Source organism: Cetorhinus maximus, chromosome 29, assembly GCF_964194155.1.
Source record: "Cetorhinus maximus chromosome 29, sCetMax3.hap1.1, whole genome shotgun sequence".
Lineage (NCBI taxonomy): Eukaryota > Metazoa > Chordata > Chondrichthyes > Lamniformes > Cetorhinidae > Cetorhinus > Cetorhinus maximus.
The window spans coordinates 3,038,214-3,053,791 of record NC_135907.1 but is presented as its reverse complement, the minus strand read 5'-3'; the positions used below and the strand labels follow the sequence as shown (position 1 = coordinate 3,053,791).

The following is a 15,578-nucleotide window of genomic DNA, read 5'->3' as shown; positions in this document are numbered from 1 at the left end:
TATTTTGCTTTCGTCTTATTGTTTCCAGAAGCTTTCCCACCAGCAAGGTTAAACTGACTGTCCTGTAGTTGCTGGGCTTTTCTTTTGTTGAACAAGGGAGTAATATTTAGGATTCTCCAGTCCTCTCTTAAGTCTAAGATTGGAAAATTATGGCCAGTGCCTCCGCAATTTCCCCTCTCACTCCGCTTATAGTATCCTTGGACGCATCTCGGGCCTTATCAACTTTAAGTACAGACAGTCTACCTGATACCTCCTCATAAACTTTAAACCCTCCCAAGTGCCTCAACGACCTCCTCTTTCACCATGACCATGGGCAGCAGCGTCTTACTTGGTAAAGACAGATGCAAATCATTCATCACCTCAACCATGTGCAAATCCCCACTTTGGTTCCTAACTGGCCCCACTCATCCTTTTTGCGCGGTTTTACTATTTATATGCCCATAGAAAACTTGGATTTCCTTTTGCATTGGCTGCCAGTCTTGCTTCATACTTTCTCTTTGCTTTTCTTATTTGTTTTTCTTCTGTATTCAGTCTGGTTCTCGCTTGTATTATCCACCTGACCTCTGTCATAATCACACCTGACCCCCAAACTCAAAGTAAAAATGCTTGGATTCCTTACAATACAAACAAAAATTGATTCCCTGGACTGAGCCTAAAACCTATAGGCAGGGAGATGATGTAATGGCCTCCCTTGCATCCCAATAGCTGGCAGCAATCTACCTGCAGATGGCGCTATGATGGGTCGGGTCGTGTGGGGGGGGGGGGGGGGGGGGGGTTGAGGGCGGGGCTCTGAGACCAGCGGGGCGGAGCCATGTGACGGTGTTGGGAGCAATCTCGGTGTTCAATCTCGGCCCCGCCCCCGCGCACGCCACAAACGCCCATGCGCAAGCTGCTAATAGCTGATTGGCCGGCGGGCGCAATCAGACAAAATGGCGACGGCGATGGATGTGGACGCACCGAGTTCCACCAACAGCGGCGGCAAGAAGCGCTTTGAAGTTAAAAAGGTACAGGTCGCCCCGGCACCGAACCCGGCCCGTTACCAAGGGAGCATGCGGAGCATTTAAACCTGTAACCTTCTAAAATGCGGCGATTGAGGTGGATGGAAACGCCACCGGATGTCGGCACGATGAGTGACAGAAGCAATTGACCAATTAAAATGGAGAGGGCGCAGCTGTGAGCCAATCAAAGGAGCGGGGGGGGAGGGACATGAAGGGCCTTCTGTATCCGGGGCCTTGACAGGCCTAGAGAGCCCGGGATTGGGCCAGTCATGGACCCCGGGCATTTGGTGCTTTGGAATGGGCCTGGTGTAAAATACATATCCCCGTCTGTTGGTGTTTAGGCCGCTGGTTACGCTGGTTCTCATAATGACTCAGCTAACCAGAGGATCATGTGCGGATTTGCCACCATCAGCTCCTAAAGCTACTTTCCAATATGACCCCATTTTAACACTTGAAAATTAACACGACCCCAGACGCCAACATAAACAAAGTAGCACAATAACATTGAGTTAATAATTGTGTATTATAGATCATAAATATGAAAATCTCTTTTTAAGTACCTTGTAAAAAAAAAATGTTATTTTATGTACTCACCAGTCCATCACTTAATCTGAGCTGCTCCAGCTCATCGTCCTTGGCCAGGTAACGGCAGAAGTACAGGTTGAGGTCTTGAGGTGGTTGACGTTGGACCCCAGCCGTGCCAGAATGACTGGATTGGCTCAACCGAGCTGAGGCTCAGCATTGGAGGCATCGCTGCTGGGCTCCAGAATGTTGCCAGGCTTGAAACTTGCGGCAATGAAGAGCGATTTGATAGGCCAGAGTTGTTTTCCTTATAACAGAGGAGGCTGAGGGGTGACCTAATTGAGGTGTACAAAGTTATGAGGGGCCTGGATAGGGTAGACAGGAAAGGCTTGTTCCCCCTAGCTGAGGGGTCAGTTACCAGGGGGCATAGATTTAAGGTGATTGGTAGAAGGATTAGAGGGGACAGAGTGTAGTGGGCGTATGGAATTCACTGCCTAAGTTGGTGGTTGAGGCTGAAATGCTCAGCTCGTTTAAAAGGCACCTGGATCTGCACCTGAAATGCGTAATCTGCAAGGCTGCGGACCAGGGACTGGAAAGTGGGATTAAAATGAGCAGCTAGTTTCTTTTTTCTCTCTTTGGCCAGCACAGCTGAATGGCCTCTTTCTGCGCTGTAACTTTTCTATGGTCAGGACCAGGCTTTATGAAGAAAGCATAGTGTTTCTGAACTGGCATAAAACATAACATGCAACACTTACCGGCCACAGGTTTTGACTAAGCTCTCCATCTTTCTTGGTGAAGAAAGACTCGTATATGAGCATGAACCCATGGCCTGGAGAGAGAGAGTCTGAGAGACAAGCAGGGTAAGGGCAAGGCTGGATGCTGTCTGGACCTTGGCATTAGAATGGGGTGCAGTCTTTGAGCAGGCAGGGGGGGAGCCTGCAACTCCATTCACTTTCTGCACCCCAATTGGGGTCACGACCCACAGTTTGGGAAATGCTGTCCTGAAGTCTTTATGAGACTTTCTTCAAATTTCTCAGATTAGGTGGAACCTGAGAGTAGACATTTTGTTGAGCGTGCAGCCTGCAAAAATACCCATTTAACCCCTTTAAAAGGATGTGCAGTTAGCACAATCAGGGACTTTATCCAACATATCAGCACCAGGCCATTCCGCCCAACAGGCCCAGACTGATGTTTATGCATCACAATAGCCGCCTCCCATTTGATTTACTTCATCTCATCCTATCAGCATATCCTTCTGTTCTTTTCTCCCTCATGTACTTATCCAGCTTCTCCTTCAGTAATCTATGCTATTTTCCTCAAGTACTTCATGGAGAAGTAAGTTCCACATTCTAACCGCTCTCTGATTCTCCTGAATTCCTTATTGGATTTGTTAGCGAGTATCTTATGTTTATGTCCCCTCGTTCTGGCCTGCTGCACAAATGGAAACATCATCTCTACATTCACCCAACCAAACCCCTTAATAATTTAAAAGGCTTCTTTTCATTCATTCCTCAACCTAAGAAAAGAGCCCTCGAGTTTAACTGAGGTATAGCAAGTGGTGCATGGCAGCATATTTCTATTGACACTGAACCATGCTTTTGTGCCTCGGAACCAGATGCAAGTTGTTTGGAGTTAATGTTTCCTGTTATGAGAAAAAACATTTTCATACAATGAGTGGTTCGGGTCTGGAATACACTGCCTGGAAGTGTGGCAGAGGCAGGTTCAATCAAAGCATTCAAGAGGGCAATAGATTATTATTTGAATAGAAACAATGTGCAAGGGTAAGGGGAAAAGACAGGAGAGTGGCACTGAGTCAAAATGCTCATTCGGAGAGCTGATGCAGATATGATGGGCTGAATGGCCTCCTGTGTCATTAAAATTCTGTGATTCTGTTATGAACCTTATTAACATTACACAATTCAATTAAGATTTCTCTTTGCTCGATGTATGGCTGACAACATTAAAAAGTTACATTTGTAAAATGTCTTTAATTCAGTTAAACATCCCAAGGTCCTTCGCTGGAGACAGTGTGTCACATAGAGATATTAGGGCAGGTGACCAAAAGCTTGGTCCAAGAGGCAGGTTCCAAGGAGCAACTTAAAAGGGTGCATGTGAGGTCGAGTATTTTAGGAATAGAATTCCAGAGTTTAGGACCTAGGCAGTAACTGCATGGCCGCTGATGCTGGAATAATGAAATTAGGGATGTGCAAGGGCCAGCATTGGAGGAATGCAGTGACCTGGGGTTTTTAGGAATGGAAATAACAGAAACAGAATATGTTAAATTCAATTTCCCATTAGCTGCTAAGGTAACTGATCTCAGCCAGGGGCAACAAATGCCAAACTTGCCAGTGATGTTCACATCCCTGGAACAAATGGGGAAAAAATAACAATAGGTATGGAACAATTAGACTCGTTGCACCTAGATGAAGGAAAGGAAATTCGCCTGGGTTCTCCCACCTGACCTGTATTCAGTAACCCTCTTGGTAAGTGTCCACATGTGGGTATTGGATGAAGCTGAGATCACATTCAGTTTTGAGGCCTGAAACATCAGAATTGTTTTTCCACGGAGTGTTTCCATTTTTTGTGTTGTTTCCAGACTTGGCTGTGACACCTTCTTTCTGATTGGCCCGGTGCTGTTCAGTGGCTGCACACAATATGGAGGTCCTGGAAAAATCTCCTTTCTCTTTTAGGAACTGCTTGAAAGTTGAACTGAGGGCCAGAGTTCCTTCGAGTTAGAGTTTTGAGTTCTATGAAAGTTTTAAGGTATAGGTGTTATTTAGAAATTTGATCAAATACAACAGTGGAAGGATGGCTTCAATGTCACATCATACTTTCATTGAATCTTCAGCTCCACAACATGCCATAAAGCAGGGCCTGAAGTCAGAATTAGGGAAGCATGATTCCTGTCTGGGAAAGATGATTAAAGAGCAAAAGAGCCTTATTGCTGTACAAATTACTTGTTATATCTGATTTTCCATCTGCCACCATCCCTCCCTCAAGTTTTCTCCAGACATCCCCTGAGATTTTAAATAATGAGGGAAATGTTCATATGGCTATTCAGTTACCAGATTGGAAAATCTTTTGCAGATATCGAGCACAAGATTGCACAGAAATGATTTGTGTGAGACTATTGGTTTAAGCAAAAATGTGTGAAGGTTCAGGCTGAATGCTGGGTATGGATAAGAAAGCGGCTGACAACAGAATGGGGTCCCTGTTTGTTACCTCAGGATGGAATGTCCAAGGCAGGAGGGCCGTGCCTTGTGGTCCACGCCCACTCTTGCATTGAACTCCTTCAGTTCTGATTTAGGGATTCTGCTGATAGTAGTGTCGAGTTCCTCATAGAACTCATCTTTCACCTCTGCAGTGGAGGAGGTGAAACCCCATTGTGAACTGTTTGGAGCAGTAAGGGGATTTTTGGGATGGAAGAGCTAAGAGGCCAAATCAGCATCTTCATCTGTTAATTATCTTGAGTCTATGTTTTGTTTGTGAATAGAGCATTCAACTTTAATAAATCTCTCTCCCTGACCACAGTTGTTCTAAGTGCGGTTTCTAACCTTGTGTTTTGCTTACAGTGGAATGCAGTAGCCCTGTGGGCCTGGGACATTGTGGTAGATAACTGTGCCATCTGCCGAAATCACATCATGGACCTGTGTGAGTATCTGCTGGCTTGTCTGTATGTTATAGCACCAGGAGTGTAAGAAAGAATTGCAAGTATATGTTGTGGTGCCATGCTGACTTGGCTTCGTGTTTTTGCCTGCTATTTCACAAGTTGCTCTGTGCAGGGGCTTCCAGTTACCCCAATTATTTATTGGGGAGTGGAGGCGAATCATGAGGCTGTAGATCAACTAATGAACTCAAACTAATTTCCGAATATCTGTTGATCTCAATCTTGAGTTCCAGTTGTCCCATATTCTAAATCTTTTAGGGGAGAGAGATCCCAGATTTCTTCTACCCTCTGTGTAGACAAACAAGCGCTTCCTGATTTCACTCAAAAGTGACCCCACTCTAAATATAAGATTATGCCCCCTCGTTGTGGATTTCCCCATCTCTGTATCTGTCCCATCAAATTCTTTTAACATTTTAAACACCTTGGTACTCCAAGAAGTAAAGTTAAGTAGGTTTTGTCCCCTTTCTGTGGGTGCTGCGTGGTTTTATTGCCTGTCCCTAGCTGCCCTGAGCAGGTGGTGCTGGGTCTCCTGTTTGATACAACTGAGTTGATGTTGATTATTTCAGATGGTGTTTAAGTCAATCACCGAGGTATAGAATAGACCAGAAGACTGGTTTTCTTCCCTGAAGAACACAAGTCCTGGTTTTAACAGCAATCTGACAACTCTTGGGCACTTTTACTGAAACTGTCTCCTTACGTGGCTCCTTGTCCTATTTTATTCTATAATGGTCCTTTGTAGCACCTTGGGGACATTTTATTATGTTGAAGGTGCTATATAAGTATAAGTTGTTGAATCTAACCTTTCAGACTGCCATGCTGTGGTTTGAACTCATGTTTTTTTTTATTCATTCATGGGATGTGGGCTTTGCTGACTAGCAGCATTTATTGGTCATCCCTAACTGCCCTTGAGAAGGTGATGGTGCTCTGCCTTCTTGAACCGCTGCAGTCCATGTGGATTGCTGGATTATGAATCCAGGCCTTTTGGATTACTGGTTCAATAACCTAACCACTGCACTACAGCAACCTAGTGAAGGATTTCTCGTCAAGTGTGGAAAATGATGAGCTGAGTGCATGTCCTGACCTTTGCTCCACAGAGTTTAGGTGGGTCGTAAATGGTTATGGTAGCAGTGGACTATTTTACTCAACCGATAACCTGGAGATGTAGGTTCAAATCTCACCCTGGTGGTTTGTGAATTGGAATCCATTTAATTGAATCTGGAATAAAAAGGTAGTGTCAGTAATGGTGAACATGAAACATATCATTTTAAAACCCTGTCATCTAGCTGACAAAGTGGAAAATTCTCCCTCATGTCCTTTCCACAAAAACTAGGGGAAAATTAACCCAGCCAATCAATCTACTCTCTCATCAGCAAAGTGTTGGAATGTGTCACTGACGGTGTTAGTGAACTGACCTTGCTGACCAATAATTTGCTCGCCAATGTTCTGTTTGGGTTTAGTCAGGACCACTTGGCTCCAGACTTCATCACAGCCTTGGTCCAAAATAGCTGAGCTCCAGAGGTGAGTTAAGAGTGACTGCCCTTGCATCAAGGCACATTTGATTGGGTGTGGCTCCAATAAACCAGGATAATATTTAAGCCAGTGGGGATCAGGGGGCAACTCTCCTTTGGCTGCAAAAAAGAAGATGCTTGTGGGTGTTGGGAGGTCAATCATGTCAGCCCCAGGACATCATGCAGGAGTTCCTCAGGGCAGCGTCCTAGACCCACCCATCTTCAGCTGCTTTCCCAATGGCCTTCCCTCTGCTATAAGCTCAGAAGTGGAGATGCTTGCTGATGATTGCACAGTGCGAAGCAGTCCGTGCCCACATTGAGCAAGGTCTGGACATTCCTTCATTAGCACTGGATCAAAATCCTGGAACACTCTTCCTAACAGTACTGTGGTAGGATCTTCACCACACGAACTACAGTGGTTCAAAAAGGTGGCTCATCACCACCCCATAAGCAATTAAGGATTGGCACCAAATGTTGGCTTTTCCAACTCTTCACCTCAAATTGCTCTTTAATATCACCAACAGTATGGCCACCAATAATTCACCCTGGTGTTACATTGTGAGATAGACCTGTACCCAATGATATTTCACCAAGGTCTGTTTTACGTTTGGGAAGATCCCAGCCAAATTTAGATATTGAATAATATATAATGCTGGATCTTTATAACAAATATGGTGTAGGAGTTTCACAGCTCACTGAAATCCTAGTAAAGAGACAACTGCACTTTTGTAGATGGTGCTTGAAATCTGCATGAATCCATGACTGAGAGCAGAGACTCTGCAGGGTGGGTGACAGAACTTGCTCTATGTAGTCAGAGATTGCGGTTCCATTGTGCAATGCCGGCACAAGCTTTTGTCCTAGCTTTATTTAAGTTAATTTCTGGATTCTGACAAACAAGATGAATAATGTGTTGCTGGACTTTTTTCGATCTATAGGTATAGAATGTCAGGCAAACCAGGCTTCGGCGACTTCAGAGGAGTGCACTGTCGCATGGGGCGTGTGTAATGTAAGTATCCGGTGTCTCATCGCTTTAGTTTAAGGCCTTAGGAAGGCGATTGTAATACTTTTGGATATAAGGATCTAGGCTGCACGTTGGTGCTGTGCTGAGAGAATGCTGCTCTGTTGGAGATGCTTTGTTTGTTGAATGAACAGATAAACTGAAGATCCTTCTGCCCTTCCAAGTGGATGGAAAGTGTCCCATACCACCATTCACTAGCCAATACTCTTTCCTACAAGCAACATTGCCAAAAAGCGAGTATCTGGGCAGTGCTGTGCGTGGGATCTTGCTGTGCACAAATTGGCTGCCGCGTTTCCCTGTCTTACAGTAGTGACCACAGTGCATTTTAATTGGCTGTGAAGCACTTTGGGATGTCCTTGAGTTCTGAAGGAACTATCGAAATGCCAGTTTTCTCAGTCATACAATGGGTTAAAGACTGAGGTGAAATTGTTACTCCCTGAGACGCTCCTCGTCAATGAGCAAGGAACAAACTCCTGTTGAACTATTTATTCAACTTCTCTGTCTCCTGCAAAAATGTATTTTCTCTTGAAGTTTCCTTCTCCATGGACCTGTATGGTTGTCTGTTACCTTATCCAAGGTGATAGTTTTCTGACTACAAAGTTGAATGAAACCGGGACACACATGAATTTTGACTGCTTGAACTGTTGTGGAAGCTGCTTTACTCTACACTGTGGATGTGTGTCTTTCATGCTATTAAGCTGGATCTGGTCCATGTAGAATGACATAAAGGTAATAAAGAACATAAGAAATAGAAGCAGGGGTAGGCCATTCAGCCCTTCAAGCCTGCCCCGCTATTCAATAAGATCATGGCCAATCTGACCCAGGCCTCAACTCCTCTTTCGTGCCAGCGGCTCAGAACCCTCAACTCCCTGATATTTCAAAAATCTATCTATCTCCTCTTTAAATACTCTGTGATTTAGCCTCCATAGCTCTCTGGGGTAGAGAATTCCAGACTTTCACTACCCTCTAAGAGAAGAAATTCTTTCACATCTCAGTTTTAAATGAGTGCCCCCTTATTCTGTAACTATGTCCCCTAGTTTGAGATTCCCCCACTAGTGGAAACATCTTCTCAACATCTACCCTGTCAAGCCCCCTCAATCTTGTACGTTTCAATAAGATCACCCCTTATTCTTCTAAACTCTAATGAATGAATGAAGGCCTAATGTGTTTAGCTGTTCTTGATAAGTCAACCCCTTCATCCCAGGAATCAGCCTAGTGAATCTCTTTTGAACTGCCTCCAATGCCTGTATATCGTCTCTTAAGTACTGGGACCAAAACTGTATATAGTACTCCAGGTGCAGCCTCACCAACACCCTGTACAGTTGTAACAAGACTTCCCTATTTTTAAACTCCAAACCCCTAGCAATACAGGCCAAAATTCCATTTGCCAACTTAATTACTCGCTGCACCTGCATGCTAACTTTTTGTGTTTCATGCACAATAACATCCAGATCCCTCTGTGTTGCACTTTTTTGGAGTCTCTCTCCATTTAAATAATAGTCTGCATTTTGATTTTTCCTACCATTTCTTACATTAAACTCCATCTACCAAGTTTTTGCCCACTCACTCAACCTGTCTATATCCCTTTGCAGATTTCTTATGTCCTCATCACAACGTGCCCTCCCACCTATTTTTGTATCGTCGGCAAATTTGGATACGTTACACTCTGCCCCCTCCTCTGTCATTAATATAGATAGGAAATAATTGAGGCCCTAGGACTGATCCTTGTGGCACCCCACTAGTCACGTCTTTTCAACCTGAAAAAGACCCATTAATCCCGACTCTGTCTTCTGTGTGTTAAACAATCCTCAATCCATGCTAATACATTACCCCCAATACCATGAGCTCCTATCTTGAGCGAAAACCTTTTATGTGGCACCTTACCGAATGCCTTCTGGAAATCCAAATACACTACATCTACTGGTTCCCCTTTATCAACTCTGCTTTTATATCCTCAAAGAACTCTAGGAAATTTGTAAATTTTATAACTAATAAAAAAATTATAAAAGCAGAAAATACTCAGGCCTGTCAGCATATGCACCTTTTTTGTTTTTATTTCAGATTTCCAGCATCCACAGTGTTTTGCTTTTGTTGATATTGTCCGTACTGCTGTCCTTTTTTACGTGATTGTAACGTGTCTGACTGTGATATACCCCGTGTTACTGGCCCCAGCCCCTCCATTCCAATCAATTGGCAGCACCTGGAAACCGGGGCAGGCGGGGGACTCTACAACCACCCTTGCTTGTGAAGAAAGTTACAGTGTGTGCATTGTGCTCACCGGCTGGTCATTTGTTGTACTTGTTTAACCCCTGCCCCTCTTTCCTGTGTCTGATTGCAGCATGCTTTCCATTTCCACTGCATTTCACGTTGGCTGAAGACGAGACAGGTTTGCCCTTTGGACAACAGGGAGTGGGAATTCCAGAAGTAAGTGGGGGTGTTTTTTTTTTAGGGGGTTGGTGTTGGTTAAGGAATTTAAATGAACAAAATGAGCATATGAGCTGGTATATGGGGAAAGAGGGCCATTGGACACACAACTGTGGTGATCCTACATGTTAAATGTATTGTGCATACATTTCATTTTAGTCAGGATTTACACGTCCTTAGCTAAATGCTTTCTGATGGTGCAGCGGGGGTGATCATTGGATAGTGATCACGGGGAATATCACATTTTTCATGGTTCCCTTTACTAGCCCATCATTGGTATCCCCATCACTAATATGGCTGTAACCAGCCCAGATTGAAGGATGGAGGTTGTTTATTTTGCATGATGCACAAAGTGCTATTTTAATGGTGCTTATGAAGAATTGCTAAAAGGTATTATTTGGAGAGACTGTTCGAATGTGACTGAAAAATAATTTTCTTTGTTTCCTCAGGTATGGCCATTAAATGGAATCAGCAGCACCATTCTGCAGCAGCTGCTGTTAGCAACCTTCCTGGTGCACTGTCCTGTGTCATCAGCATTCCACTCCCCCCTGCTTCCTCTCTCCCCCTTCACAGGATCTTTAATTGAAGAGTGTTTATTCAAATAGCAAGGACTTGACCATAAAACTCTAGCCCTTTTTATAAAAGAAATATCCTTTTACTTTCTCCAGTTGCAGACATTTCAACTTATGTTAAAGCATCTGAAGCCTGTTCACACTCACTGTATCATAGTGAAGAGTCAAAGTGTACTTTGCGTGCAACCTTTTTTTTGCTTTCCCATCCCTTTTCCCAAGCTCTAGAGAGGAAAAATTCAGGATTTTCTTTGACTCTTTACCAGTATGTATTTTATTTAATAAAAAATTAAGTTTAGCAGGCTATTTTAAAGAAATACAATTATTTTCTTCCTCTGAACAGGAAGCTGATTAACCTGTGGCTGAGGTGCAAACAGCACTCTGCCCTTCCCAGGGCTGTGGGTAAATGTCCGGTGTGTTTGACTGAATCACTCAGATAGCTTCACCCACTGAGCTCAGCTGGCTTGGGGGCAATAGCGAATCTGTGGTTAGTCTCCGTCAAGGATCTATGATTGGCCTTGATGTAGCCCATTCAGTGATTTCTGCTGGGTGTGCGGGCATGTTTTTGTTCAGACACCAGATGCAGACAGGATTTCATTCATTCATGAGCATTGACCTCTGTGACTTGGTAACCTGCCAACTGTCACTGTGCTCCCACATAGTGAGCAACCATTGGAGGGTAACAGTACATGAAATCTGGTTTCTTGAATGAATTTGGAGTTGTGTGGTAATGCCTGGTAATGGGCATATGGCTGCAGGTTGCTGGAGACATTCCACAACTGCTTTGTATTTATCTAGTGCCTTTAATGTAAAAACAGACCAGCCATGATATTCTTGAATGATGGAGCAGATTCAATGGGCCAGATGGCCTACTTCTGCTCCTAGTTCTATTGCTCTTAAACTCCTTTCATGGAACTTGCATGTGGAGATAGACAACAAGGCAAGAAAGGAATGATTAGGAGACATGAAGATGGGAATGATTGAAAGGCTGGAGAGAAAAATGTGAAGAATGTTAAAGCGGAGAAGCTGGGAAGTTAGAATCAGGGAATGATACAGCATACATGATGGGCTGAATGACCTTTTATGTGCTGGCTCTTCGAAAGAGCAATCCAGTTAATCCCACTGCCTGCTCTTTTCCCAAAGTTCTGCAATTCTTTTCCCTTCAAGGACTTATGCTTAATAGGGAGAGATGTTGGCGTAGTAATCCAGAGGCCCAGGCTAATGCGCTGGGGGCACGAGTTTAAATCCCACCACGGCAGCTGGGGGAATTTAATTTTAATAATTTCTGGAACTGAAAGCTCGTCTCAAAAATGGTGCCATTAAACTATCATCAGTTGTCGTAAAAACACATCTGGTTCACTTAATGCTCTTTAGGGAAGGAAATCTGCCATCCTTACCTGGTCTGATCTACATGTGACTCCAGACCCACAGCAACTGGTTGACTCCTAACTGCCCTCTGAAATGCACTTGGCAATTAGGGATGGGCAACAAATGCTGGCCTTGCCCACATCCCATCAAAGAATAAAAAATAATTCTCATTTGAATGTTTCTATTGAATTTGCTTGCACCCATCCCTTCAGTCCGTGCATGGCAGATCACAGCAACACTGAGTTAACATATATATAGCAAAAGTTTCCTCACGTTACCTCTGGTTGTTCAGCAAATCACTGTAAATCTGTGTCCTCGAATTTACCTACCCTTCCACCACTGAGAACCATCTTTCCTTCCTTATTCTCATTCAAACCGCTTCATGATTTTGAACACTTCTCTATGAAACCTCATCTTGGGTTTAGAGAGGATTTTCCTCGGATTAGGGTCCTGGTGGCTGAAGGCTCTCGGAGGCGATGAGGTAAAGGCAGGAGCTTGCAAAAGACCCGAGTCATGGGGTGGGGTGGTGATGAGTGTAGTGGGGAAGACGAGGGTGGGTGAGAGCTGCTTATCAGTTCCTGGGTCAGCAGAACTGGATATGGGCAGCTGAATTCTGAATTTGTGGTGTGTGGGAGGCCAGACACTAGGATGGTAGAACAATGGGGAAGAGGTGCTTAATGTGGCACAGGTAAAAATAGGCATTCAGAGATAACTAGTCAACTGGAGAAATAAAGTGTTTCAGATGTCGAATTCCCTGTGTATTGCGATCCAGGTGAAGTAAAAGTGTCTGTTGGGACTGATGGGTCAATTAAAACCCAATTGTCTGTTGGAAATTGATTTCAGCCATCAGTTTTGGGTTGTGGTAACAGCTGAGTGTCAAACAATCCAGGTTTGTTCCATGTGATATGTTTTAAACCAAATGATGGACACTGGCTTAAACACAAAATGCTTCGGATGCTGGAAATGTGAAATAAAAACGCACTCCTGGATAACACTCTCCGCAGGTTAGGCAGCATCTGTGTTTAGAGAGAGGAGACACAGTGCCTGGGCGAAGGAAAGAACAAAGCACGTTGGTGATCATGCTGGAGGGCAGGAGTGACTACCTGGAAAACGATAATGGTGCAGGACAAAAGATGGGTCCGGAGGAGATGTACATCACAGAATTGTTACAACACAGCAGGAGGCCATCTGGCCCAGCCTGTCTGCACCAGCTCTCCGAATGAGAAACTCACCTAGTTCCATTGCCCCGTGTTCTTCCCCCCTAACCCTGCAAATTCTTCCTTTTCAGATAACGGTCTAATTCCCTTTTGAATTCAATTGATCCTGCCTCCACCACAATCTCAGGCAGCGCATTCCAGACCCTAACTGCCCATTGCGTGAAAAGGTTTTTCCTCGTATCACTTCTGCTTCTTTCACTAATTACTTTAAATCTGCCCTCTGGTTCTCGATCCTTTCACAAGCGGGAACATTTTCTCCCTATCTACTCTGCCCAGACCCATCGTGATTTTGAATGCAAAAACAAAAATTGCTGGAAAAACTCAGCAGGTCTGACAACATCTGTGGAGAGGAAGACATGTCCTGGTCCCTCTGGCTCATGCACCCCCTTTTAGAATTGTACCCTTCATTTTATACTGTCTCTCCATGTTCTTAAATAGGCGCAGTGGGAGGGAAGCATGGAAAATCTGGGGAAGATGGAAAAACCCACATGGTCTGGGGAGATGGCAGAGAAAGTTCAATAGACTCCATGGATTAGTGCACGCTCATTGGGCTCCTGCTCTTGCACAGAGGAAGCCAATACCAAGTGAAGTAGAGTTGATTGGATGTGGGTGCGTGGAGTTTAATGTGTATTTTTAAAGCTGTACAGACTTCTATTTAAATTACAGTAATTTCCTCCATGCAAACGTAAAATGTAATTGGAATCACCTGTGCAAACGCCAGCCAATGGCAGTAGCAGTGCAGCACCTCCACCGGTGGGAGGGTATCACTGGTGTGAAACATTTATTGAGGCAATTTTCTTTTGAAAAATGACAAAAAGACATTATAATGGGATTGTAGTTGACTGGAACTGTGTAGCTGTAAGACTTCTGTAAGATTTATCAAATAATGTTGCCAAATGGCTCTCCTCTCCTGTATTTCATGACTGCATTCAAAGCAAAACAAAAGGTCACTGAAACTTGCAGGCACTACAAAACCTGGCAATGCAGTAAATAGTGGGGAGGATAGTAGCAGAAATGAGGGGAACAGACTGGCAAAAATAGGCAGACACATGGCAGATACAGTTTAATGTGGATAGCTCTGAGGTAATGCACTTTGGCAGAAACGACAAGGAGAGGCTGTTTAATCTAAATGGAAGTATTATGGGTTGTGGGGGTGGAGGGTGCATATTCACAAGTGTTTGAAAGTGACGGCAATTTGAGAAAGAACGTTAAGTGTATTTGATGATTTTAAGTGGAGGTGTTGAATACAAAAACACCCTGTTAAACCATTGCAAAACCCCTGGTTAGGTCTCATTATTGTGTTCAATTCTGGACAACACACTAGGGAGAAGGTCACGGCGCTGGAGAAGCTACAGAGGAGGTCCCCCAGGATCATGCCAGGGATGAGGGAGTTCAGTTATGTGAAGAGATTGAGAAGCTGGGGTTTTTCTCCTTGCAGCAGAGAAGGTTAAGTGGAAACCTAATAAAGGTATTTAAAATTCCGAGGGGTTTTCTTAGAGTAAGCAGGAAGAAACTTTCTACCTGGTAAGTGCATCATAGGCATAAGGTCATAGATTTAAAATAATTGCCAAAAGAATTGGAGGATACATTTCTTCACATTTAACCACACTGAGTTAATCAGGAACTTGTAAAAGGCATTCAACACAAGTACTTGACTAATTTGTGGAGTTATGGGGAAATCCTGAAGTTTGGGACTAAATTGGACTGCTATTTCAAAGCACTGGTATAGGTGTAATGGGCCAAGTGCTTCTTCCTGTGCTATGAGATTCTGATTATTAACAACCATTCTTTTCTCACGACCAGTTTTCACCCTCTATTGTCGCCGTCCAATTCTTGGTATAGCAGTTATGGCCCATTGGGTAACACTCTCAACTCTAAGGCAAGAAAATTGCAGGTTCAATTCCCGCTCCAGGCTGATTCTTTAGTGTAGTACTGAGGGAGTGATACACACTCTGAGCTGGATGTAAAAGAGCCCATGGCACTATTTAAAAGAGCAGAATTTGTTCTTTTCCATGTCCTTGCCTGGCCATTTTATATCCCACCACCAACATCAGTAAAACAATCTAATTTATCACCTTGCTGTTTGTGGGGCTGGTTTAAGTGCAAAAACAAAAAACTACTGCGGATGCTGGAAATCCAAAACAAAAACAGAATTACCTGGAAAAACTCAGCAGGTCTGGCAGCATCGGCGGAGAAGGAAAGAGTTGACCTTTCGAGTCCTTCAACAGAACAGAGTTTTTCCAGGTAATTCTGTTTTTGTTTTGGTTTAAGAGCAAATTGGCTGGTG

General features: G+C 43.9%; 1 protein-coding gene across 1 annotated transcript; it reads left to right on the top strand.

The window, feature by feature from the left end:
* Positions 1–866: 866 nt before the first annotated feature.
* On the top strand, positions 867–11,012 carry rbx1 (ring-box 1, E3 ubiquitin protein ligase). The gene is made up of 5 exons (XM_078532028.1): positions 867–1,004; positions 5,093–5,171; positions 7,631–7,701; positions 10,052–10,137; positions 10,587–11,012. The coding sequence occupies exons 1-5, from the start codon at positions 930–932 to the stop codon at positions 10,597–10,599; spliced, it is 324 nt and encodes a 107-aa protein (XP_078388154.1). The 5' UTR covers positions 867–929; the 3' UTR covers positions 10,600–11,012.
* Positions 11,013–15,578: the final 4,566 nt, after the last annotated feature.